At 47.8% G+C, this 17,221-nt stretch overlaps 2 protein-coding genes across 2 annotated transcripts; one reads left to right on the top strand and one right to left on the bottom strand.

The window, feature by feature from the left end:
• Window positions 1-4,534: 4,534 nt before the first annotated feature.
• Window positions 4,535-7,430, bottom strand: ZCCHC18 (zinc finger CCHC-type containing 18). The gene is given in 7 exon segments (XM_070606705.1): window positions 4,535-5,140; window positions 5,143-5,325; window positions 5,328-5,619; window positions 5,621-5,784; window positions 5,787-6,110; window positions 6,753-6,866; window positions 7,039-7,430. Coding segments are annotated over 5 exon segments (1,203 nt in total). The 5' UTR covers window positions 5,983-6,110; window positions 6,753-6,866; window positions 7,039-7,430; the 3' UTR covers window positions 4,535-4,772.
• SLC25A53 (solute carrier family 25 member 53) lies at window positions 7,324-17,135 on the top strand. Its single transcript, XM_008542203.2, has 2 exons — window positions 7,324-7,670; window positions 14,610-17,135. The coding sequence occupies exon 2, from the start codon at window positions 14,641-14,643 to the stop codon at window positions 15,559-15,561; it is 921 nt and encodes a 306-aa protein (XP_008540425.2). The 5' UTR covers window positions 7,324-7,670; window positions 14,610-14,640; the 3' UTR covers window positions 15,562-17,135.
• The last annotated feature ends 86 nt before the right edge of the window (window positions 17,136-17,221 follow it).

The following is a 17,221-nucleotide window of genomic DNA, read 5'->3' as shown; positions in this document are numbered from 1 at the left end:
CTGCCTGCAGCGGAGCGCGCGAACTTAACCACTCGGCCACGGGGCCAGCCCCATAAAAGGGGTTGCTTTTGAACATTTAATTCTTTTTATTCCTTTTGTTACCACACAAAGGGCACGACCTACTCGCCACAAGACAAAAGCCAATTGTCCAGAGGCAAGATGGTGGCAGAGAAAGGGCATTTATTAAGTGATAAGCTAGCAAATTGGAAAATGTGGGGACTAGTGTCCTAAAGAACACTCTTAAGAGGGGCACAGAATCTCAAAGCAGTTATATAGGCCAGTGGGTTATAGAGGAGAGGGTTAGGAATGTTGACCTTCTGGTGTTACAGACTGGGAGTCGCCACACCAGATCTTTCAGTTGTCATCGATAATGGATACCAACGTAGAATCTCTGTCCAGTGGTCATCACATTCCTAAGGAACTCAAAAGAACAAAGTTATTGTCTTACTGTAGCTGGGAGGTACATACATGAGTAGGGGTCATCAAATCTACAGAGCAAGTACATCTCCTGGAGGGTGCATATCCAGCTGGGTTAGTTAGTCGGGGGTCATTCAAAGTTAGAACATGGTCTCTTTTCTACAATATGGCTTCCCTTATGTGAGCCTTGTGTTGCTCCAGTATCATTTTCATAACAACAAAATATATTATTAAAGAATTAGTACACACTTGCATAAAATCTACATTTATTTCTCAAATTGATCTGGAATTCTTATTTAGTGTCATGAGAGAAAGTAAACTGATCTTTTTTCCATACAGCTAATGAAGTCCCCCTAGCACCACTTAAGTGAACAATTTGTCCATTCCCCACTGACTTCTGCTGCCCTCTTCTCTTACATATGTTAAATTCACAACCATTTGCACCTAAAGCATAGACAGGAAACAACATGGTGCTTGAATGGAATGTGATAATATGACTGAAGGGGGGCCGCTGCCTGACAGCAGAAGGTGTAGCTGCAACCAGAGGGAAAGAAAAAGAAAAGTAGAAAAGCCTCTCCTGTCAAACAAGTGTTCCTTAAATTAAGATTCCGTGCTTGTGTGTGACGCACAAGCCACTTGCTTTTATGACGTTTGGCTGATCACTTCACAGGTGTAGACCTCGGTTTCCTCCTGTCTAGTGCAGATAGGCTAGCACCTACATCACAGGATGCTGTGCACAGGAGAGCTAACCCGAGTAAGGAGCACAGGCTTAGGAGTCAGTCAGCCAGGCATCTCATCCCTGGCTCCACCACTAACTAGCTGCATGACCCAAGGTAACTTTCTGACTTTCTAGCCTGTTTCCTCATCTGAAATATGTGGCAATTAATAGTAATTAAATTAATATTAATAGCAAATTAGAAAGTAATAGTACTAGCGATCTTATGGGGTTGCTACAAGTATTAAAGAACTACTGCGTTTAAAGGGCTTAGAACAAGGGTGCCTGACACATTCTAAACTTTCGGTAAACCACAGTTGTGGTGATTTTAATTTTGATCGCCGTTATAGAAGGATCAGGAAGAGAAAGCAGATTCAGCAAAGGAGACTGAGAAGTAGCTGCCAAAAAGATCTGGAGGAGAGAAACTATGAGACAGGGATGTCATGGAAACCCAGGGAAAATAGTATCTAGAAGGAGGGAGATAATGCAAAAGAAGGTCATTCAAAGGCTACTTTCTCCTGAAAAGACTCATTTAATCTCTTGGCGACTAATGAGAATGAAGGGTGAAAGGAAGGGGAAAAACTCACATTCTTAAATGAAGGCTATCAACACAAAATTCTCTAAAAGCCTTCTTTCAGCTAACTTTCTTATTCTGATCTGAATGCCCAGGTCTCCCATGTCTTCTGAATAGGGAAAAACATATTTCCTGAGTAAAGGAAAAGCCAGTGTCACACAAAGTGAAATAAAGTCTCAAGATTGCATCATTTCGGTGAAATAAAAATTTAGACAATTTCGAGTTTACACAACAGAGAAGAGCATGGGGGAGGGCAGAAAAGGGGATGAATCACAAAACAGGTTTTCAAAGCAGGGGTCTGTACTGAACCCCCAAGCTAACTCCAGTGAAAAGGAGGGCAGTGGGAGGGGTAGTATTTACTTATTTTTCTTTTTACTCTACCTGATCCCAGAAAGAGATTATGACAGCATAAACTGCTTATCTGGGTAAATCATTCAACAAGCATTTATAGAGTAAAACTGAGAAAAAGTGAGCAGAAAGAGGAATGAGATTTTAATCTAGGACAGATGAGTGGGCAGATCCCCTCTAAGGGTAGATTCAGAGAGGGGTGAGGAGGAATAAAGGGCTGTAAACCTACAAGGGTCAGAGAATGTTGGGAGCCCCTGTGGCTTTGGGGGCCTGAGTGGATCTGCCTCCTGCCTGGGGGCAGGGGAGATGTCTCCTTTGGCTCTGGAGAGATGGAGGTGGCTGCCTGGGGCCCAGAAGTGCCCCAGAGGGATGCAAGGAGTGGGCCTTTTGAGACTTTGCTCCTGACCAGTTCTCAGCTAAAGGGTCCCAGGCACAGGGGCCCTCCCAGTCTCCTTCTGGCCATGAGGGTTAAGGAAGTGAGGCTTCAGGCAAACATGGAATGTGGGGTGGGGGAGGGGTGATGGCAGAGCACAGGAGCCTGAGCCTACAGCCCTCCACCAAGAGAGAGTGTGGCTCCAGGGAGGGCAGGGTTGTAAGGTCAGACTGTGGAGTCTTGGATGGAGCAGGAGCAAGAAGCCAGAGAGGAGCCCGTGGGGGTGATTCTCGGAGGAGAAGCACTTAGAGGCAGGTCCTGGGTGTGTCAGCCCAGGGAAGGCTGCAGTGGGCTTCCTGCAGTGCCTGCCTTCTACCCCTCCCTCGGGGACTCAGCCTGGGGCACCCCTTTGACCCTATTGTCCCTGTTGAGCAGGCCATCAACTGCAAGCATAATTACAGCCCCAATACCCTCCTTCCCTCAAGACCACCCAGCTCAGGATTCTGTGTGCAAACTCCAGGTCTGCAATTCCTACCAGGCTACCTGTCAGTCAAGATGTGAGTGCCCTGCCAGGTCTTGGGTCGTCGTGTCCTCTCCCCCTCTCCTCCTCTCTTCCTCTCCCCTACCCATGCAGCTCTATGCTTCCTCTCCTCCACACACCATTTCCCACTGCAGCACATTCTGTCCTCTTATTTCTATTTCCTTCCTGACAAATGTCCTCAGGTCTGCATTCATTTCGCTTCACTCCCTGCCTTAAAGGAAATCATCCCTCCACCAAACTTGTCATGCTCACAAGGGTAGGAACTGATATACCTGCAAGGAACATGGAACTCTCAAGAACTGAAGTCACACGTCATTTTTTATCACCCTCCAATCTGAGACCATGAGGTGGAATAGGCATAGGTGTCCAGGAAGGTCCTTCTGTGCTCTCTCTCCCCTCTTAATGCCCTCAGTTCTAAAAGGGTATGTGGGCTTTCTAATTCCCATATTTTTTTTCATGCCCTGGCGTCCAGATTGTTTTTCTTCCTTCCCTGGCTATTTCCATTGTTTGTGTCCGGGAGAGGTTAGCTTGGAGGCCTTGGGCTGCTGGTGTCCTCTAACATGTAGCTAGGGTGAGGCCTGGAGGGTGCTGAGCCTCTTGGTACTGAGCTCTCATAAGTAGCTGCTTTCTCTGTAACTGGGGATAAGGCAGAAGGTAGTGTCAGCCCAAAGGACAGTCTTGTTGTTGCCACCAGGTGTTGCCCAGAAGCAGCAGTAGCAGCAATCTAACGAATGTACCCAGGGAAGGCCCCTACCCAAACTGAACAATGTAATGGAGCCCCTGAAGTACCCATTTCCCATGTTTGCCCCCACTCCCATCCATCCCATCATCAGATTTCTCAGGATGCATTAGAGAAGAAAGCATTGGAACATTATTAACTAGTGAGTGCAGACTTTTAAAAAATTTTTCAACAGCTTTATTATGATATAATTGACATAAACTGCACATATTTAAAGTATATTAAATAAATGTATAACATTTGACACACGCATACCACTGTGAAACCATCACCACAAGCAAAATAAGAAACATATCTGTCGCCCTCAAAAGTTTTCTTGTGCCTTGTCTTTTTTCTTGTGCTCTATTGCAGCCCAGGCAATAGCAGGTGCAGACTTGACTCTGTTATGGAGGAGACAGGTCAGTTGTGATAAGGGGCTCTTTGGGAGATATTCAGCCTATTTCAGCTTCCATTTTCCTCATCTGTAAATGAAGTGGATAAAAACTCCATTTTGCAGTATGATCTCCTCCTATTATAGCTTTTATATTTAGTTCTCTTATTTATTTTTCCTCTATATTCCTAAAAGTAATATCACACACAGAGACATTAAACTTAATACTTATATACGTTCATTGACATAGAAGTCCACAAGATATATTGTTTGGTGACGAAATACACAGTATAGAACAGCAGTTATATTTGGTCACTTTTATCTATACATATATCTATCTGTATCCACAGGTATAGGGAAATATCTAGAAGGACATTCATCAAAGGGCTGACAATGGTTATACACAAGAGGAGAGTTTCAGGTAATTTGTACTTTCGTTTTTGTATTTTCCTTCCTGTTTGAAGGTTTAAATTCATCAAGGAAATAGACACATACAGAGAATAGACCCTCAGGTGGATGGAGGAGGGAGCAGGGACAGGTCAGGCCATCCCCTCCAAGTTGCTGGTATCCCTGACCTCTTCTTCCCCAAAGAGAGCCACTTTGTAGATTAGTTACTGTCACCGCCCCCCGCCAGTTTTTCCCATCACCAGTTTCTGAATACAGTTAAGGGTTCACTTAGGCCTGGGTCTAGCACCTTACTGTGGCTCAGAGGGGTCATTGTGTTCACCAGGGACCTCTCTTGACCCCTCCTCCTTCATATGCGTCAGCTCCTACAGGGCGATGATCAGATTCTCAAACACCCCGGCCTTGTTGCTCTCATTGTCACCGGTTTCCTTTGAGTGGCCCTCTTCGCCACGATATGAACAGCGGATCATGTATTTTCGCTTCCTGGCTCTATGTATATCCTCGGGACCATCATTCTTAGACCCAGAACCATCGCTGGTGCAAGGAGCTTGAGCCTGGGAACTGTCGGGGGAATCAATGACCAGAATTTGATCCTGAGGTCTGGCCCTGCCTCTGAGGAGAGGGGCACCCATGGATGTAAGTGGAGGGTCCTGAGACCCAGGATCACACCCTCATCTGAGTCATCAAGGGTATCATCTATCTCTATCACTTTGCAGTCAGCACTGCTGATCACTATTAGTGGAAGGCCCTGAAATGCCACAGGGCTTGCTGCCCTCTTTCTGATTAGCTCAGATCTTTTGGGCCACCTCATTTTCATAAAAGTGTCATCCCAATCCTCTTCTCCCTTATCATCTTGATTAACTCCAGGAAATTAGGAAGATGCTCCTGATCACCTGCATACATCCTGAGAAGATGCTTCAGCCTGAAGTGCAGGTCCCCATTCAGCTCAGTTCCTAAAAGGAGCTGGTGCAGGTGAGTCTGGCTCGAATCTTTCTGAGCTATGATCCCTGCCTGAACAGCATTCTGGAGCTGCACTTCTAAATGGATCACATAAAGGGAGGCTTTCTCCCCTTGTGCCTGCAGAGTGTTAAAAAATTTACCATGGGCAGTGACACTGCTTTCAGACCCCCCCCCCCCCAAATACCAATTTCATCACGTGCAAGATATCTGCCACACTTAGGTTGGGGTTGGCCGCCTGGAGCAAACGCATGACCTCCTGGGCGGGGCCCCTAAGGGTTTTTATCAAGTATTTGAGCTTTTCCTCCTCAGACATATTCCAATCTGGCAGGACCCCATTGACTTAGATCCCCAGTTTTCCAAGGTTTCTTCCCCTTGGACTGGCAGCACCCTCCCGGAGAACAACTTCATGTTTCTTTCTGCCGTGTTGACCCTTAAAGGACCAAGACTCCTCCCCAGGGACCTCAACATGGAATGGGCCCAAGGCGGCAAGCGTGTGTTCTGTCACTGGCTATTACCCGCAGGTGAAATGATGCTAGCCATGACACACGATGACGCTCTATATGAATATAACAAGATGTTCAGGCTTTTTAGAAAAGCCTAATTAATGTGCAGGAAGAATCCCCAGAGCAATGTTCGCGGGCTCTTCCTTCCTTGCATCTCAGAAGGGACTGTAAAGAAAAGGAAAAAAATGGTCAATAAGGTAGTCGACTGCAGGGAAGCAGTCTGCACTTGCTCCCTCTACCTTCCTGGACACCGTGGAGTACATTTTATATTTGCCCACTACCCTAAAAATGCCTTGCAGGAGACTGGCAATCACAACGTTCCAGAGCTAGTGGGTGTTCCCGTGCTAACAGGGTGCTTTTCTGAGCCACATCCATCCCCTCCTGCCAGTCCTCCAGGAGAGAGAGCAACTGTTGTTTCAAATTCTAGGTGAAATAATGTATGGAGCCAATGTCGGGCTCTCAAAATAGAGTGCAGTGGTCTAAGTCTCAACAGATTTGTGTTAATAAATAAGATCTCCATCAAACTGAGACTCGCGGTGTCAGGTCTCAACCACATCCCCTTCTCAAAATTTCCCGTTATTAGATACTTAGACGAGCTGGGAAACAAGTGCGCGCCTTCACTTTCTGTTTTGTAACAGGTGCCGTCCGCGAGAAAATCTACAACTGGGGGTTGTAGATCCCAGTCCTCAGGGCGTCAAGACTGCGCGGTCCCGGAGGGCAGGGAAGGGAAGGGTCAGAAGCGTGTCTCCTCCCTCATCCTGCTCGCCCACCCTCCGCTGTAGCCAGACGGAAAATTCCCTCTCCCACCTTCTGAATACAAGCCAAAGTGAATCCTCCATTACATTTTCTTGGGGAAACCGTCGGCCTACCAGCTCTGCAATCAGCCACAGAGAATTCAAGTTCGGATTCGTCTTTGATGGCCTGCCACGGAGAAAGGGAATAGGAGTTGGACACTCACACGCACATATTCCTCCCCGGGAGGAAATGAGGAAACGCGAAGGGGGTTCAAAGCAGGCAGCTTGCGATTCTCCCAGCCTCGACCCTTACCATCCCCCTGAAAACGCCCCCCTGCCCCAATCCAGGCAAATCCTACCTATTCAGCAGCATCCATTTGAACCCCACCTCCACTCTCAGGGCAGCCGGGCCAAGAGAGCGCTCCTTCCCCTGCCTTGGAGTTATCCATTCCCCAAGCCGGGAGCCGCCCAGTACTGCTGGGGCTTCCCCGTCCTCTCTGCGCGGGGCAATCGCGCCCCCTGTCTACCTGTGCTCTGCTGGAGGGCAGCGGATTCTCTGGTGTGGACAGCCGTGGATGCCGCCTTGAGGTATCCGCAGCCCTGCAGGGGAAAGAGATAACGCCTCCTCGGCCGCTAAGCGACCCAGAGCTGCCTAAAGGAGCAGCTTGGTACCGCCGCCCAGCGAGCGGTAGCCGAGTAGAGGCAGCACGGTTCCCATGGCAGCCACGGCCGCCCCCGCCCACCCGCCGGGACCTCCCAGCAGCCGCCGCTTCTTTTAGTCTCTGCCCATTGAGACAAAAAAGCGTGATGAGCCCGCTGGCGCGGCCAATCGGCGGGGCGCGGGGGCGGCGTCCCCGCGCAGCCTCCGGCCCCAGGCCCTTGCTCGCAAAAGGGGGAGCAGTCGACCCGGGCTGCGGCACACAGGCGCGGGAGCCGGCGCGGTGTCAAGTGCAGCTCGGACGCACCGACCGGGCCGATTTACATTTTACCCGTGAGTTTGCTGCTTCCCCCTCGCTTCTCTTCTCTCTCTCCCCTTCTGCCTCCACTCTCCTCCGCGCTTTGAGACCGGCTGCCTTAAACACGAGGTGGGACAGAAATCAAGTGAACAATGAGTTCCTCACCTTTGTATACGGGGAAGGGAGGGGGGAAGCATTTACTGAGCGCTTTCTGCGCGCAAATGCTCTTGCAGGGACATCTCATTTGTTCTTCTCAGCAGCCTTGTGAAGGAGGTAGCAGCGTGCCCGGTTAGCAGAGAGGGAACTTCAGTACCCAGGCAGTATGGTTAAGAAGTGCAGACTAAGTTCATACCCAAGTCGACATGTCTGATTTCAAAGGCTGCCCCTTGTAAACAATCCTCTCTACTCTCAGATTGAGGGTTAGAGGAGAAAAACCAAATTGGAGATGGGAGGGCCCATTTGGAACTATGTAGAATTAGTGAGCAAGGTCTATTATCTCCATTTTACAGATGAAGAAACAGAAAAGTTAGGCATCTTGCCCTGCATCAAAAGGCAGAGAAGTATAAGCATCCGATTATGCACTCAAGTCTGTTCTCCAAATTCCAGCTATTTGCCCAGCCGAGCCGCCTAGAGAGCATTTTTACATTGGTGGTCTCAAACTGTCTCAGTCGCAGTCTTGATGTGATGGTAGTGCTAAGGGAGGGGGCGGCAAGGCAACGGGGAGTGGAGTGGGGAAGAGGTAGACAACTTTTATGTACAGAAGAGGAAACTGAGGCACTTTTCTTTCTCTTTTTTATGCTATTTTTTTGTGCTACAATAAGCTGCCTGTTTATTAAAAAAAAAAAAAAGTAAAACATGATTTCTATAGCTTATGACCCCACAGCAGACAGGGCTTGGAAAGGTTAAATGACTTGCTTGAAATTACAAACTGATGCCAAAATTCGGACCAAGTCTCTCTGGCGCCAGAACCCATGCTATTAACCGAAGTATGAGTACAAGGCTGGATGCCTCAGAATCATTGTGGAGAGCTTGTTAGGAATGCAGATTCCTGAGCTCCACCTCTGGGGGATCCTGGTTTACTAGGACTAGGGGTGGAAAGTGTGATTTATATTTTTAACCAGTGCTGTAGTTAATTCTGAAGTGGAGAGAGATCTGTGAGCCACTGTGATAACACCACATCATGCTGAGGGTAATAAGTGAATGAGCCTGCTGCCGATGTATCTGTCCACAGCATATCTGTCAGGAATTGTAACTGCAGAGCAGAGGTTCCTACCTAGGGTCCTTCCTGAAATTGTTTACAAAGAGTTTGGACTCTGTATATTTTTCTTTTCTTTTTTTTTTTAAAGATTGTATTTTTTTCCTTTTTCTCCCCAAAGCCCCCCCACCCCCCCGCCCCGGTACATAGCTGTACATTCTCAGCTGTGGGTCCTTCCAGTTGTGGCATATGGGACGCCACCTCAGCGTGGCACGATGAGTGGTACCATGTCGGCGCCCAGGACTCCAACCGCCGAAACACTGGGCCACCTGCAGCGGAGCGGGCGAACTCAACCACTCTGCCACGGGGCCGCCCCCTCTGTATATTTTTCTAAGTCTGTAGCTTTGTACATTTTCAAATAAGTCTGTGGCCCAGAAATGGTGAGGAATCACCCTTCTACAAGCTTTCTTGGTAACATCATCCTCATTCACCTTGTACTTGAGGGAGAAGTGTGAGAAATGAAACACAGTTTGACCTAACCCCCTAGCCACAGCTCTCTGCCGCTGATACAGCTCTTTCATTTCCTGGCTTGAGGACAGGTTGCTAGGTTGCCCTTCTGTGAGCTCTTGAGGGGACCTCTCCTCTGCTGGATTTGGCATCCCTGGCCCCAGAGAAGGAGCAACTCCATGGAAACGGCATGCAGGGCTGTCTGGAGTGAATGGGCCATGAAGCCCAGTGACTGGGAAACCTGTTCCATTTTCCATGAATTCCGGTTCTTGGAGAGCAAGTCTTACTTCCCTTATGTAGACTGTGGCTAGGAGGCCCCTTGTGGGACTTGTTCTTGACTCCTGATGCTTGGAAGCAAGTGAACAATCTGATGCCCTTTGAGTGCTGTGTGGTTTGTCTTCAGCCTGCCAAGGTACTTTACCTGCACCTTTCTGCCTTCTTATTTACAACCCCAATACCTAGAGTTCCTTGGAGTAAACACTTCAAATCTGGAGATGAAGCACCTTCCATATGAGGACTGTGGCCTTTGTCTTGCAGATGGAATAGAGCTGCGGTGGTAGAGGGTAGAGGGTGTGAGAGGTAGAGAGAAGACTCAACTCATACAATCAGGGGTGACGCTAGCAGTAGCTGTTGGGTTTCCTTCAGACTCTTGCTTCTGCTCTCCAGTACCGTGACATCTGACCCTGGGTCTTAGCAGATTCTTGTTCTGTATTTAAATTGGCTTTATCGGCAAATTAGGGGATCTGCAGTTGGACCTGGTGGGAGTGAGATCAAATATGACAAAGGATAGATTTTAGAGCTCCAGCAAAAGATAGTGAAAGGAAATGGACTGTGTAAAGGTGCCTGGATTGGGCCATTAAAACAAAGCAAGGGGCTCTTCATGCAAGGCTGGGAGGAGGATTTGCTAAGATGGCTTCAATTGGATACAGAGCATCCCTTATCTCTGGCCTCTTGTGTGGGAGTGTGTTCCAATTCATGGCTCTAATGAGACCACATTTTCCAATTTCAACAAAGAAACCTTAAAAGCTTGAAGGTTAGGAGATAAAGCTTTCAGTTGAAACAATAATAGCTGCCCTTTGCTCATTGCCTCCTCTGTGCCAGGAACTTTCTATCTGTTATCTCACTTAAGCTTCTCAGCAACCCTGTTGAGACAAGCATTTTTATCCCATTTTGTAGACAGGGAAACTGAGTTTCATGGAAGTTAAGCAACTTGTATAAGTCCACATAACTTGTAAGTGGAGGCCCTGGGACTCCAGCCCAGGGCTGTCAGACTCCAGAGCCCAGGAACGGCTCTTCTCTGCTGTCTTCCAAAGAAGAAATTTCAAATGCACTCTGCAGACGACCCAGTGCTTTAGACTGATTTCAGCCTTTAAAACAATGTAGTTGTAATCTTACCTTGATTCTGAGATTTCATTTTATTTTTAATGAAACTACTAATATATCTTATGGAGCAACTAATATCCTGGGTACTATGCTAAGTATTTTATATACTTCATCTCATGTGACCTTCATGACAATCATTTTACTGATAAGGATACTGAGGCTCAGAGAGGTGAAGAGACTTGGCCAGGGTCCCAAAACTAAGAAGTGGCAAAGTGAAATTCACACCCAAGGCTGTCTGACTTCAGAGCCCGTGTCTTCATGCTATAACAGGCTGCAGCGGGGAAAACAAATATGGCCCTCATTCTAAATTGGCTCCTCTCTGTCAGCCACGGCTCTGTCTCCTCCCCACGGCCTGTGTCCCAGTGCCATGCACCACTCATGCTTGTAAGCCTCTGTGCCGTAAGCCTCTTCCTCAGTCTAGAATGCCTGCCCTCCCTCCTCAACTTAATGAGAGCCTACTGGTCAGTTAAGGATCAAATCAGATGCTCCTCCTCAGAGAAAGTGTTTGAGCGCTCCCTGTCCCAGGTGGACTAAATTGCTCTTGTCTTTCTGCTCTGACCTTGATTAGTGCATCTTTTATTTTGCCTTCCAGTATAGTTTAGCTCATCGTTGACCTGTCTCCTCCACTAGGTTCCCAAGCCCTTCGGAGCAGGCACCAAGTACTGTTCACCTCTAGCTTCACAGGGACTTGCCCGCAGTGACTTAGTAGATGATCACTATGTGTTTGCGAGCTGACCAAAGGACCAGCTGAGGGATGCCCTGAATGAATGGGCGAATGAGGGGCTGGATCCTGGGGGAGTCACACAGGCTGTCCATGTGGACTAGACTGGCCAGGGGAGGCTGGAATCCCTGGGCTCACTTTACTAGGCTGTAAATACGGCAGGCACATCCTAGGATAGCTGGGCTAACTGCTCGGGGCTGATTCCAGGCCCATTCTGTGGTCTCTACTTTGGAATTCATGTGAAGGGGCCAGACTGTCCGGAATTGTTTCTATGACACCTTTACATTCAGAGAAGAAAGGCCTTTCCTGCCTCCCGTGTGGACACAGGATTTGTTCCACCATACCACTTCTTCCGCTTCTGGCTGGCTTGAGAGTGTTGTGCAGGAGCATGTGCTCTGTGGAGAGAGATGGTGAAGTCAGGAAGAATCTTTTTTTTTTTTTTAATACCTTTTATCAAGGCCACCATGCCATGGAGTTCAAGCACTTTATCTTGTTTTATTTTATTAATCTTTGCAACAGCCTTTTGAGGTAGGTCCCTTGTCCTATTTTGTAGCTGAAGGAATGGAGACTGAGTTAAGTGTCTTACGTAAGGTCACACAGCTCAGCTAAGTGGTGGAGGCACAATTCAGTTTCAGGTCTGTCTGCCCCCAAAGCCTGGCTTCTTGACAGAAAAATACATGGGAGAAAAGTGGACTCCCTCCTCCCCCATTCAGTGGAAAGAATTAGATTTATAAAATGATGAATTAGGTGTTTAAGGTAAGGTGTTTCTAAGTTATTGTTCACCTTTAATCCCTGAGAATGATTGGCAAAAATGGCAGAAGGAATCAGGGATGGAAAAGCACGATTCCTCTATCAAATATTATCCTGAATTCCCCCATGTGAGCCCCCTGTGACATGCACAGTATGAGGATGCCTAGAGAGCATTTCACCTTGTCTGCTTATTTTATAACTGAGGTGGATGAGGCTCCAAGATGTCAGTGAATTTCTAGAGGTCATGCAGGAGGTTGATAACAGAACCGGCAGTTGGAATGCTGGTCTGCCAAATCTTAGCCCAGTTTTCTTTCTGAGAAGTAAGCCTGCCTTATGCAGTCAGTCAACACGTGTTTATAGGTTTCTCAGAAAAGTGTGGGGAGGAAGTGGAACATTATTGCACTCTGAAATAAAAGAGGGGACAGACATTTCCTTCCCCACCCATCCTTCTTTAGGTGCAGGTAAAACCTGGGGAAGAAGTCCCTTGCTAGGTGAGCTGGGGAATGTTGGGGGCCCACATGGCTTTGGGGGCCTGAGTGGATCTGCCTCCTGCCTGGGGGCAAGGGAGACATCTTCTTTGGCTCTGGAGAGATGGAGGTGGCTGCCTGGGGCCCAGAAGTGCCCCAGAGGGATGCAGGGAGTGGGCCTTTTGAGACTTTGCTCCTGACCAGTTCTCAGCTAAAGGGTCCCAGGCAGAGGGGCCCTCCCAGTCTCCTTCTGGCCATGAGGGTTAAGGAAGTGAGGCTTCAGGCAAACATGGAATGCAGGGTGGGGGAGGGGTGATGGCAGAGCACAGGAGCCTGAGCCTACAGCCCTCCACCAAGAGAGAGTGTGGCTCCAGGGAGGGTAGGGTTGTAAGGTCAGACTGTGGAGTCTTGGATGGAGCAGGAGCAAGAAGCCAGAGAGGAGCCCGTGGGGGTGATTCCGGGAGGAGAGGCACTTAGAGGCAGGTCCTGGGTGTGTCAGCCCAGGGAAGGCTGCAGTGGGCTTCCTGCAGTGCCTGCCTTCTACCCCTCCCTCGGGGACTCAGCCTGGGGCACCCCTTTGACCCTATTGTCCCTGTTGAGCAGGCCATCAACTGCAAGCATAATTACAGCCCCAATACCCTCCTTCCCTCAGGACCACCCAGCCCAGGATTCTGTGTGCAAACTCCGGGTCTGCAATTCCTACCAGGCTACCTGTCAGTCAAGATGTGAGTGCCCTGCCAGGTCTTGGGTCGTCGTGTCCTCTCCCCCTCTCCTCCTCTCTTCCTCTCCCCTACCCATGCAGCTCTATGCTTCCTCTCCTCCACACACCATCTCCCACTGCAGCACTTTCTTTCCTCAGCCCAGTGGAGCCCCTATTTCTTTCACAACAAAATCCTTCAGGTTCTCAGATCTGCAGTAAGCATTCATTTCTTCTTGATCCCAAATTTCCTTCTTGTGCCCTGGCTCCCTATTTACCTCTCATACTACCCCACGTGCTCCTGGATCATTCTGGGATGAGAGCAATCCTTTAGAGTCCTTACACTGCCTCTTCCCTCTGTCCCTCTGTATAGTGGTTCTGAACCAGAGACAATTTTGCTCCCGCTCCCAAGGGACATATGACAATATCTAGAGATATCTTTTCCTTGTCATAGCTGAGTGGGTCACAACTGGTACTACCGGCATCCAACGAGAAGAGGCCAGGATGCTGCTAAACATCCTACGGTGCACAAGACAGATACCTACAACAAAGAATTATCTGGCCCCAAAATGTCAATAGTGTCAAGGGTGGGAACCCCTGCTCTATCATATATCTACAGGTCTACAAGGTTAGGCTTGAAAATTGCCAGGTGTGGAGTCTTTTGGTGCTAAACTTCCAGGAACAGCTACTTTTTCTGTTCCTCAGTTGGGAGTAGGGGGCAGGGCGTTGCCATGAAACAGCTACAGCATGGTTAGGAATCTACAGAAAGAGAGATGAGGGAGATTCCCTGCTCCCCAAATTTGCTACCAACTTTTAGAGAAAGTACCGGGCTATAACTTTTGAATGCCTTTCTGCTTCTGTCAGATAGTGCCACTTTTTGGAAAGAGAATAGCAGGTTATTATTCTAGCAGTTTATTAAATGCAGAATTTCATGTGGTGAAAGTTGAATAAAATAGGTTTTGGAGCCTTCCTTCCCCAATTTCATTTTCTTCAATCTTAAACCTTCTTTGAATATTAGAATATCTGCTGTGTCAGCAAAACACTGTAGAGGTGACTGTTCAGAAAAACTAACTGCCTTTGTTTTAATTTAAGGTTGATTTCTTCCTTAAGAGTGTGCCTATTTCTCAGAAATTGGCCCAGAGAGTTGCTCGTTTCCTTAGAGCTGAGTTTTTTGGGGCTCTGTTTCTAAGCAGTGAAAATGCTCACCAACAAATTTAATGGTCCGTCTAACCTCTTTTTCTCCACTCTTGCCAGTTCCTTGCGTCTGCACGCAGTTGTCCTCAGCATGGGGGAACAGGACCACTCTCCTGGGAAGGAGCTTCAGCACTGGATACGAACAGAGGCTCCAGGAAAGAAAAGCTGGCACCCCCAGGCCTACGCCCTTGGGGCTGTTTCCAACTTTATGTCTACTTTTCTGACCTTTCCTATTTATAAGGTTGTGTTCCGGCAACAGATCCATGCTGTGGCAGTATCAGAGGCTGTACGACAGCTGTGGCATGAAGGCCCTCAATACTTCTACCGGGGAATCTACCCACCCCTTCTCTCCAAGACATTGCAAGGGACTCTGCTGTTTGGGACTTATGACAGTCTGCTGTACTCTCTCTCCCCTGTTGGGCCACATTCCCTGGGACACCGCTGGGCTGCAGGGCTCATGTCTGGTGTGGTGGAGGCTGTGGCACTCAGCCCCTTTGAAAGGGTGCAGAATGTGCTCCAGGATGGTCGCAAGCAAGCTCGCTTCCCCAGCACCTTCAGCATTCTCAAGGAATTCAACTCTTATGGGTTTTGGGGGCGGCTGTCTCTGGGCTACTATCGTGGTTTCTGGCCTGTCCTTCTCAGGAACAGCCTGGGGAGTGCTCTGTATTTCTCCTTCAAGGACCCCATCCAGAATGGCTTGGCACAGCAAGGCTTGCCTCATTGGGTCCCTGCCTTGGTGTCTGGGAGTGTCAATGGAGCAATCATCTGCCTCGTTCTGTATCCTCTGATTGTGCTAGTTGCCAATATGCAGTCCCAAGTTGGCTGGCAGAGCATGCCAAGCCTGTGGGCCTCTGCCCAGGACGTGTGGGACACTCGGGGCCGAAAGGTGTTCCTAATCTACCGTGGAGGCTCCCTGGTCATCCTAAGGTCCAGTGTGACATGGGGCCTCACTACAGCTATCCATGACTTCCTGCAGAGGAAGTTTCATTTCAGGAAAGAGGTGAAAGACTGACTAGCTACAGCAAATGTGGCCATGGCAACTTTGTTATTCTAAGCTTTTCCAGGTTGGTCATAGCTTACTTTTTTGGCTTGGTTACCTAATACAACCATTCTATAGCATTTTTGAACTATCAGTGCACTAGAGAAGTTCCCAACTACCAGCCTATTGGGCACAGACAAAGCCCAACAGGATTCCTTGGTCAGAAAGAGAAAGTCACCCTAGTCTCTCCACAGCTTCAACAACCTCAGACTCACGTGGACTTTGAATAACTTGTAACCTAGATGAAATGTCATTCCTTTAAGGAATCCCTTGACAATAAGAGGAAACTTTAAAAGATGACTTTAATTGGGGCACTGTGAGTTCTGGGACCCCTCCAGTTGTCCTCTGGACTAAACCGAGTGGAGGACCAGGAACTCTCATTTCAAAGGACTAAGCTTGATTCTTAGGATGGGGATTCCATAGAACTTCTCAGATGGCTGCATTTTCATGGCATTATTCACTACTGCCCCCCAACTACTCTCACTTCTCAAGGCTGTGAGTCCTAGTTTCAAAGTGGCAATTGTGGCTGGAAATCCTAAATTAGACTTGCCTCAACTCATCAAGTGCCACAAGAACTGGTGGAGCTGGAGGTGGGAGTGGGAAGAGGTGTGGTCCCTGGATGGATAGAAAGAATAGACTTTGAGGGAAGAGTGTAGTTGCATGCAAAATAGAAAAATTTACTGTAGATTGCTTGGTGTTATCTGCTGGGACATTTTTGATAGCAATGCGATAACATTTCCTAGAAACCACTTGAGTTTCCCTAAGAAATCTGGAAGTAAATGACCATATCTCTTCACAAATAATTGCATATTTTATTGCTGTGAATAAATATAGTTACTGTGACATACATTAAAGATCAGAAATCTTAGCCTGTCATTCAGAGCCATTCAAAATATGGTCCCTATATAACTTACAGCATTTTATACACCATTGCCACTTAAATAGATCTCATACACTGGCCAAACTGGACTATTCTCTCCCCAAACATGCCGCCAACTTTCCCATGGCCTTGCTTTGGCCCACACTATTCTCTCCATCTGTAGTCTCCCTTCTCCACATGCCAGTCTGCCAAAATCCTTCTAGTTCCTCAAAGCCCAGCTCAGGTGCCACCTTCTTTGTGGAACCTCTTCTGATTTCCCACTGAATGTGATGTTAATCTCTCCAATAACACTTCATACATGGCACTGATTCCATTATGTCACTGATCTCATGTGGCCCTGTGTTCTTCTTGGTGTTCTTCAATACCTCCTACTAGATTGTCAAACTCCTTGAAAGCAGGGATTCTTATACACATTTTTAAATCTCCCATTGTGCCTAGGTGCTCAATAATGTTGGTTGAATTATTGAGTTGATTGTCAAGCTGTGATATGGTCTTTATCCTCAGGGTGCTGTCCCTTGTACATGAAGATACTGTTGACTCACTGTCAGCAAGACACATGCCTTTGGGGTGTGATTTTCTTTTATTAGTGGATTTAGTTTTGTGCTAATGATAATGATGCTGCTGCTGATAATAATAACAGTAATAAAAATGACTTTAAACTGGAACATTTGATGAGTTTGTGTTATTGATGGCACCTTTGCTATTAGCAGCACTATAGGAACTGAAATTTCACAAGCAGAAACATTGCATAAC

This window comes from Equus przewalskii, chromosome X (assembly GCF_037783145.1).
Source record: "Equus przewalskii isolate Varuska chromosome X, EquPr2, whole genome shotgun sequence".
Classification (NCBI taxonomy): domain Eukaryota; kingdom Metazoa; phylum Chordata; class Mammalia; order Perissodactyla; family Equidae; genus Equus; species Equus przewalskii.
Note: the sequence above shows the minus strand (reverse complement) of the source record. Positions and strands in the feature narration are given on the sequence as shown.